Source organism: Cupressus sempervirens, chromosome 10 (genome assembly GCF_028749045.1).
Source record: "Cupressus sempervirens isolate cs-2001-9-10 chromosome 10, ASM2874904v1, whole genome shotgun sequence".
Classification (NCBI taxonomy): Eukaryota; Viridiplantae; Streptophyta; class Pinopsida; order Cupressales; family Cupressaceae; genus Cupressus; species Cupressus sempervirens.
The window spans coordinates 887,969,938-887,979,877 of record NC_143127.1 but is presented as its reverse complement, the minus strand read 5'-3'; the positions used below and the strand labels follow the sequence as shown (position 1 = coordinate 887,979,877).

Genomic DNA, 9,940 nt, shown 5'->3' with positions numbered 1-9,940 from the left:
CTAGAAGAATGTCTTAAAAAAGAAATATGACAAGAGTTTCTTGTTCAAACAATCAAAGACAGTCCCTAAACTTCAATATTTTAATTAGATGATTCCTATATAATTGGTCACTTTAAATCTAGCTAAATATCATCTTTAAAATTATTTATTTTTCACATTCAATTTAGCATTTAGTGCCTTAATTTCAATTTATATATTTAGTATAGAGTTTTTTAAATTAGAGATAATAAAGAAGTCCATTACATCATATAAAACCTCGCAATTTACAGAAACCAACAATGTATTTCGATCTGTGGTTCATTTAGATCCACCATATAATAGTGGGCCAATAAAAAAAAAGACCCAAAAAGCAACAAGTTATAAGCTACTAAACTATTTCCTTAATCCAAGTCGCCTAAGTACATGGGCCATTAAACCATACAAGCCTAAGTTTACCATCTCTAACCAAAAATATTGGGGAGTTCATCATAGCCATCCAAGGTAAGCCAAGGGCATGTGAAACAACACTGACCATAAGACATGGGGGCTTATCGTCATTGATTTCAGCAACATTTTCAATAACCACTATCATATTAGGAACATTGATGTTGTTAGCCAATCCATTGATAATGTGGCCAAGTCTTGTTTTGGCCTCTCTTGGTCTTGCAACTGCAACAAGGGTCGGGTTCCTTGCATTATCTTGATCATTCAACTCTTTAACCTCCCTTCTAATTTTGATCTTCTCAAGCATGTTCTTCAAAGTGCAGTCAAAGTCAAAGGGTGTGTTGTCCTTTCTTTTAACCTTATACAATACCCCTTCTTCCATGAGTATCCTGGTGCATGCATTGGTAACTTTCAGTGGTTGCTTCCTGCTCACCTTGTAGTTGAGATTGACTTGCACACAAAGTTTATGCATAGTGAGCCTCTGAAGAGACACAGTAAGGATTCTAGACCTACCTTTAAATATGTCATCATTCCCAATTAACCAAATAAACCAAAGCACATAAGCAGATAGAATAGCCCAGAAGATGACCAATGAAGGCTTGGAGGATATGGATATCTACACTTAGAGCAATACCAAACCAACGAGAAACTTCTTTGACAAAGTGGCAATCAGAGAATACGTGGAAGACATTTTCAAGCTGGGAGCAAACAGTATAGAGGTAAGGTTCACCATCTGGTTTAGAAAGAGGGAACTTGTGCAATAGGGCCTACCAAAGGAAGCACTAGATCTTGGGTTCATGATTGCAATATTGAGGGAAGGTATTTGGGTTAGTCTTTAGTTTCTATGTCCATGGTCCACCTGGCATTGAGGTGTTCAAAAACTTCATCATTGTCAGAAAGGAGGCAATAGAGATATTTGGCTTTGGTGGAGAAGAAAGGGGTATCATCAAACTAGGCTAAGGATGGAAGTTGGTTAGCAACATCTTCATAGACACTAGGGAGTCTAGCAGCATGTCATGCATCTTTGATCATGGCAAAGGTTCTCTTTTGAGTGGTAGGGAGGTTGAATTTAGCAACAAGGTCTTCCCAAAGAATCAACTTCCCATTTCTTATAAGGTCACTAAACTTATTGATTCCCACTCTAGCCCAAGCTTAGGTTGAGCAACACTGAATAAGAGCAAGGGGTTTCCCTTTTCTTTCGACATTCCACAATGGGGATCTCTCTCTGTAGATCTTGGATTTGTTGTCTATTATTCCTACCCCTGATATCCATACCTTCACACATTATTGTGATTTCCATATGGTTTTAAATGATACTGATCCTTTTACTCCAATTTTCCATTTACCTAAGAGGAGTTTATTAAGATGCAGGTTCTTCCAAGATTTTCCTTTACTTGGGGATCCCCTAGCAATGTTATTCCTGATAAGCACTTTCCATGGTTCATTCCTGTTAGTTGCTATGGCTATCCATTTAGTTTCCAATGCAATACCTTGTCATCTATGGTCTTTAATTCTAAGGACCCCAATTTCCTTTCTCATTGCACACCACTTCCACTTGACAATATGTCTTTTCCTATGCCCTCTTATGTCAAACCACAAAAATTCTCTAATAGTTATTTGCACATAATTGATAAGAGCTTGATTGAAGAGCCAAGCTGAAGAATAATATACTGTGTAGGCTGTTAGACATTTTTGACACACTTGTATTCTTCCTGCCAATGATAGGTAGTTGTTATTGCATTTGTTCAGTTTCTTTTCAATTCTACCTTTGACCCACTCCCACATGAAATTGATATTTGGTACAACAGAGAGTGACCACCCTAGGAAAAGCCAAATCTATTATACTAGGGGGATGTTCCTCGTAGCCAAGCGTGATTGACTTGGCAATAAACACTTTGCTTCCAAATGCTTTACAAAAGAGATCTAAATTGTTGGTAAGGTTATTGGTGTTGCTTTCTGACAGTTCAATAAGAAGAGAGGTGTCATCAGCAAATTGAACTTTATTCAACTATTCTTTATTAGTTAGGGTAATACCTTTGACCCTTGATGAAAGAGAGTCATCCCTAAGTATATCTAGTGTAGACTATCAACAACAACGACAAATAATGAAGGGGCAAGGGGACAACCTTGTCTGACTGACCTTGAGAGAGGGAAGGATTATGATCTTGAACTATTAATTCCAATTATTCCCGAGGCATTAGCCATGAGGAGTAGCACCATTTTGTTAAAAGACTCCAATAGAATTTAGAATAGTTTTTAATTAATAATGTTAATTAATTAATTTAACCAAGTATTATTTAAAAAATATGTTTTCCTTAGAATGAAAAAATTAAATGGAGTAATACACTAAAATATATTACGCTTTATTATATTTCTTCAAGGGCAAATGATTTACACATATAAATTATTATAATACTGAATCTATTTTATTTTTATTTAATTTTATTTACAAATTTGATATTACTAAATGCTTTGTAAATATGGCATTTGAATATTGAAAATAATTATTACATAATACAAATTTATATGAGTTGAAATTATAACTTTTTATTTATATGAATGAAATTTAAACCAATAAGAAATAAGATAGCATCTTTCAAATACATTAACAACATAGGATGAACCAATACCTACATTAGAGCTAAGACCAAAGTCAAGTAGTGAAGTAACAAACCAAGAACAAATATGATAATTAAAACAATGTCTACAAATGGAAGACATACACCCAAAACCATGCAAGGATGGTTGCCATCATTAGAATTTTGTTGGTCAAGAAGACCACCTTAAGCTCATGTGTCATTAGCTCTCCTAAATTGGAAATCCACCTCTTCGAGATGGTAAGCATTATTGGCATATCAAGCTCTAGCATATCCACCCTCCAATATTGCATCCTTTTAAATTGCATTTCATTATTTAGACCTCTCAACAACCTCATTTTATAGAGCCAAACATGTTAATAATGGGGGGTACACTTATGAAATACAAGGAAGGTCCTCCTAAGTAACATGACCTTAGTAATAAGCAGTCCTTGCCAAAGTTGTGGTATCCTCAAAGTGACAATCACATCATTGATCTACTTGTTTATAACGATTGAATTCTCACTCCAATGTGTGAACTAATTATTTATTGGAAATGTGGGCAGTATTAATAAGTTAGGTAATGTGATGTTGGTGCCAAGAAAGTTGTGTATGATTTTTTCATTTGTCCAATTTGGAGTAGAGTTTTCTAGTTGATCAATATGCTTATTGGCCTCCCTATAAACATGGCTTACTGCATAAACAAAGAAACCTCACAAAATCTCGAGAAGTGCATCTAGAAATGCATCAAGCTTGCATCTCGCATAGTCCCTTTTGAAGGGCATTAATTGCAAACATTTAGTTGCCAACAATCCCTAATTTTGAAATTTTAAGTTGTCAAGCCAATTTTAAACCCCACATAAGCACTTTTTATTTCATTGTGTTGTTTGATCCCTTTGGTAGGGGCTCAAAAAGATGTGCCACCTCATCTCATTTCTAATTTCTAATGTAGAAACCAACACTCAATGGGCTAGGATTGCCCCGAGAGGCTCCATCAAAATTAAGCTTGCTTCATCCATATTGTGATGGTTGTCATTATGTGTATTTTCTAACTTCTCAAGCCTCAATGCTACCAACCTCACTGAAGGGGTTTTTTTTTTGCCTAAAAGAAGATAAGTACTCACAAGTTAAGAGAGCATTATTGTGTAGCTTATAGGAATTGACTTGTGACAAAGAAATTTCAATACCCACAAAATTGATAAAGGTCCAAAAAGTGGTTGGCTTTCGCCTCTTTAACCCCAACATAAGAAATTCCATTTATTTAATTTCAGAGACCTCAAATGCAAATGATTTAGACTCTAAGCATTGACTTCCCATTTCCTACTCAATATAGAATTGATTTCTCCAACATTTTTTTTCACCTTATTTGAACCTTCTAAATGCTATATTTTCAAACTATGTAATAATATCATTAACTAAGACTCTCATATACTAACAAAAATGATGACAAGATGGATCTCAATCTAAATTCACAAAGAGAACACATAAATAACATATAACCAAACAACCGAATATTGACAGTTGCATATCAATTCTAAGGAGAAAATAGTTATAAATCATATCAAATGGATGGCAGGAAGTATCAATTAGAGTCTCAATCAAAATATGTAGCTTCACACTCTTGGTTAGTTCAGAATTGCAGATCTGATATTATCACACATTATTCAAACCTATGGGATGGCCTTGAAACCCTATAGATATTGCCAGTGACATCACCATCAGATTGGCGTTCCCCTAGAGATTTCTAGCAAAATGCATCCACACCGGCCAGCTAGCAGGTAGGTGTGGCTGCAGCTATCCAAGCTGTGAAATCTTTTTGCTCTCACGGAAACATTAGGGTTTCAATTCAATGGGTGGGTAAACTGTAATATCTCAATTACCGTTTCCAACGTACAAAAAGATAGGTAAGCAGCATGAGAATGGTCGGCTACAGTCCAATTCTTGTCCTGATCTACAATAGAAAATTGCCCGTTGGTGAGCTCTGAGTGGGCTTTGCAATGCAGATTTGACAGAGACGGTGGTCAGTAGGGTACACTTGGAATAGAAATGCCCCTTCCTCTGGCCATAAATAGCTCACATGCCATACCTTTTTCATCATCACACCTAGTCTTGCCTTTCTTCATCACACAAAACATTTTCGCTTCTTCATCCAGAAGTTTCTCTCTATAAACAAACCACGTTGTAAGATCGTGTAGAAGTGGTTATCTAGATAAAGGAAATGGCGAAGGAAGAAGCAGTGGAGCAGGGGGGTGTTGTGGCAAAGGATTACAAAGATCCCCCACCTGCTACTTTCTTTGATATGAATGAGTTCAAGCTCTGGTCTTTCTACCGTGCACTCATTGCAGAGTTCATTGCAACATTGTTGTTTTTGTACATAACAGTTGCAACTGTAATTGGGCACAAGAGAAACAGCGCTGGCTGTGGTAGTGTTGGGCTCTTGGGAATTGCTTGGTCTTTTGGGGGAATGATCTTTGTCCTTGTTTATTGCACTGCAGGAATCTCAGGTGAGAACTATCCATGTTCTGTATCGAAGATAGAAGATTTCCATAATTCATGAATCGTTCAGTTGTGTTTCTGTGTAAGTGTGTAAATTTTTAACCACCAACATTTTGGATCATATTCTATGATCTATCACCATGAGAGTGTAAGAATGCAAAATCACTCATGGAGTATAATCCGAGGCATTGGTGGTTAAAAATTTGCACACAATTATAACCCAGAAACACAACTAAACAGTCCACAGTATGCATTACTTCTGGTTTCTGGTTTGGTTTGGACTGTATGATTTGTTTTCCTCAACATATATGTTCTGTAATGAAAGAATAAAAATTCTACTGCTATTGTGAGCTATAATGGAAGATATATGGGTTGTGCGAGTTTTTTCCTCAACATCAAGGAACCCTCTCCATAGGAAGCTCCATAGAATTCATGCCCTGTTTTTGTTTCCATAGAAGTTTTGCCCCTGTTTTTGTTTCTAGCATTAGGAATTCTATTGCTGCAGAGACATATGGTTTCTACAGTTTATGGTGTTAGTATGGATTGCTTGTAGTTTTGATATTATAAGTTGGTTTCTTTTATGTTTTGGATCACACTCTGCAGTCTATAACACTTGGTGAAGGTTTTGCAAATGGGATTGCAAGTAGAGTGGGTTTAACCATGGAGGAAATTTAGTGTTCAAACTGAAGTAGTGCTAGGATAGGTGGCCTTGTGAAATGCTCCTTTTATTCTCCTAAAAAATAGATTTATAGAATCATGAATCATGAGTCAATGAATTTGATTTAAAAACTACGCACTTGAATCCTAATAACAATATCACAATTCTACTACTGTTATGTAGAAATCATACCCATATTTTTGTTTCTATCATTAGTAACCCTATAATCAGAAGGTAGGAATTCTACTACTTTCATGTAGAAATTATTAGTTATACCCCTACTTTTTCGTTTATAGCATTATACAGACACGATTTCAACAGTTTATGATGTTAGTATCTATTTCTCATTTCAACTGGTTTTCTTTAATGATATGAATCAAACTCCATGATTCATCATGAAAAAGTAGGAATTGTGATTGAAGATATTGGGTTGTTTCAATTCATTCTTAAGGATCACACTCCATAGAAATCATGCCCATGTTTTTGTTTGTAGCATTAGGAATTCTGTTACCACAGACATGATTTCAACAGTCTATGATGTTAGTATGCATTGATTCTTGTTTCAATCGAATAATCTGTTTCTTTAACAATTATAATATCGTAAGCATTGATTCTGGTTTTGACTCTATGATTTGTTCTTTTCAATATTTTGAAACATTAAGAAGTAGAAATTTTATCACGGTTTGGTTGAATCATGATTGATGATAAAGCTTTTCTTTGATGGATCTGTGCAGGTGGGCATATCAATCCAGCAGTGACATTTGGGCTGTTTTTAGCTAGGAAGGTATCGTTTCCAAGGGCTGTGCTTTACATGGTAGCCCAATGCTTGGGAGCCATATGTGGGTGTGGACTGGTGAAGGCCTTTCAGAAGTCCTTCTATGACAGATATGGAGGTGGTGCCAACACTGTTGCTCCTGGCTACTCAAAGGGTGTGGGCCTAGGTGCCGAGATTATTGGGACATTTGTACTTGTTTACACAGTCTTATCTGCCACAGATCCCAAGCGTAGCGCAAGGGACTCCCATGTTCCTGTAAGTTCCCTTTCTCCTCATACATTTGCTTTCATCTAATTCCGTAGGGCAGCCATGGAGATTCATTGAAGTATTGTTTTCCCCTCATACATTTACTTGTAGTTAAGCCCTCATGACTAGAAATTGACTGATTTGTTTTTAAAATGTTCAGGTTTTGGCTCCCTTGCCAATAGGGTTTGCTGTGTTCATGGTGCATTTGGCAACAATCCCCATCACAGGGACTGGCATCAACCCTGCAAGGAGCTTTGGAGCAGCCGTCATCTATGGCCACCAACAGCCCTGGGATGATCAGGTAAAAGCTCGAAGTTAAGATTAATTATTATGTGTTGCAATTAGCCGTCATTTATGGCCACCAACAGCCCTGGGATGATCAGGTAAAAGGTCGAAGTTAAGATTAATTATTATGTGTTGCAATTAATTAATATAAAGTAAACTCAAATCCAAAACCTCCTCCTGTTGCCGAGTGCCTATTATGCAAGGAGATTTAACTTTGTAAGACAAACTGTTAATATAGTTGTGGGTTCATGTGAATGCAGTGGATATTCTGGGTAGGCCCATTTGCTGGAGCAATTGCAGCAACAGCATACCACGAGTACATTTTAAGGGCATCACATTTGAAGGCCTTGGGATCCTTCATCAGCAACACGGCGGTCTAAATGTTTTGGAGCTTGCTTTTCTAAGCTATGTTTGTCTTCTGAGCCACACAGAAAAAATTGTGAATAAAACAGTTTTCTTGCTTTGGTTTTCTGTTGTTAAAAGCCACTTTTGTTGCTTCAGTCAGTATGTCCAATTTTTTGTTGTTGGTAACAGAGAATGTGTAAGATTATTGTCTATGTTTAATTGAAAGTTAGAGATCCCTTTGAGTAAACAGCAGAGTCTTGCTTGTGATCTTGTGTTGGCTCTTGTAGGCTTCTAAATCTGTAATTACTTTGCTTCTTTTAATTGAAAAAATCGGTTTCTATTTCAATTGTATTAGTGTAATTGACAATGATTAGAATTTGTTCATGTTTATTTCTCGTTGAAATTGGAAGTAGCTGAATTAACTATGAGTAGAATTTGTTCGTTTCTTGTTGAAATGGGAAGTAGTAGTTGGAAAAGTTAAATTGACTATAAAGTTGAATCAGATCACTATGAGAAGTTCACGGATTATTGATTTTCATGACAGAGATAAAATCATATGAATCACCATGTATAAAATTACGTCAACAAATTTTGACTAAAAGTTATGTAGTTGAATATTGATAACAACATCTTCATTTATTAAATTAAATATTACTTCTATAATTAATTCTTAAGTATTTTATTATGGATGCATGGTTTTATTCTTATCTAATCCTTATAATTATTCATATGATTCACCATTTATATAATTAGATTAATAAATTTTGACTAAAAAGTTATTTAGTTGAATCTTAATATATCATAATCTATTAAATTAAATATTAATTTTACTATAAAATTTTATTTTTATTATTGTTATTTTAACTTATTTTATAGTATTATTATTTGATGCATAGAATTATTCTTTCTAATTCTTTGCATACGTTATATTTAAACTTTCAAGACAAAATGTAGAGTTGAAAACATTAATTTATTGATAGCATTTTCATGAAAAAGATGTTGACTATCAATGGGCCTTATTGGTGAAGTTGAATGGTTCCAAGTGAGTCCACGAGTAATCAACTCTTGTTGAGAGCAAGGCTTCAAGATCATAAGCGATGATGCCAAGATTATGCCTAGGTGAATAGATTAAATTTGCAAAGAATCCATGAGTAATCAACTCTTGTTGAGAACAAGGCTTCAAGATCATAAGCGATGATGCCCAAGATTATGCCTAGGTGAATAGATTAAATTTGCAAAGAATCCATGAGTAATCAACTCTTGTTGAGAGCAAGGCTTCAAGATCATAAGCGATGATGCCAAGATTATGCCTAGGTGAAGAATAGATTAAATTTGCAAAGAATAGTTTTAAACATGCCTCTTTAGATTTTCCTATAACCTCAAAATTTTCTTATTCTCTAAGGGTTATACCCTCCAAGATAGAATAATATATGTTGAATTTTCCTAGGTGAATAGGTAAAATTTGCAAAGAATGGTTTTAAACAGGGCTCTTTAAATTTCCTATAATTTCAAATTTTTCTTCGTCTCCAAGGGTTAAACCCTCCAAGATAGAATATGTGTTAAGTTTTCCTAGGTGAATAGGTAAAATTTGCACAAAATGTTTTTAAACATGGCTCCTTAGATTTCCTATAATCTCAATTTTTTCTTAGTCTCCAAGGGTTACACCCTCCAATATAGAATAAATGTTGAATTTCCCTAGGTGAATAGGCAAAATTTGCAAAGAATGGTTTTAAACATGGCTCTTTAAATTTCCTATAATCTCAATTTTTTCGTAGTCTCTGTGGGTTATACCCTCCAAGATAGAATGTTTGTTGAGTTTTCCTAAGTGAATAGGTAAAATTTGCACATGATGGTTTTAAACTTGGCTCTTTAGATTTCCTATAACCTCAATTTTTTCTTAGTCTCCAAGAGTTATACCCTCCAAGATAGAATATATGTTGAATTTTTCTAGGTGAATAAGTAAAATTTGCAAAGAATGTTTTTAAACATGACTCTTTAAATTTCTAGTTTTTAAATATGACTCTTTAAATTTCCTATAATCTCAATTTTTTCTTAGTCTCCAAGGGTTTACCCTCCAAGATAGAATATATGTTGAGTTATCCTAGGTGAATAGGTAAAATTTGCACAGAATGGTTA

General features: G+C 35.1%; 1 protein-coding gene across 2 annotated transcripts; it reads left to right on the top strand.

Annotated features, from left to right (window-relative positions):
• The first annotated feature begins 5,092 nt into the window (after nucleotides 1-5,092).
• On the top strand, nucleotides 5,093-8,150 carry LOC149536840 (putative aquaporin PIP2-8). 2 transcript variants are annotated; one of them, XR_016357135.1, is made up of 4 exons: nucleotides 5,093-5,503; nucleotides 6,888-7,183; nucleotides 7,335-7,557; nucleotides 7,720-8,150. XR_016357135.1 is itself a non-coding variant. In XM_089804967.1 (4 exons), exons 1-4 carry the CDS (start codon nucleotides 5,218-5,220, stop codon nucleotides 7,837-7,839), a joined length of 843 nt encoding a protein of 280 aa, XP_089661093.1. In that variant the 5' UTR covers nucleotides 5,093-5,217; the 3' UTR covers nucleotides 7,840-8,150. The 2 variants fall into 2 exon arrangements, 1 of the variants encoding a protein (XP_089661093.1); XM_089804967.1 differs by having other exon boundaries at nucleotides 7,335-7,475.
• The last annotated feature ends 1,790 nt before the right edge of the window (nucleotides 8,151-9,940 follow it).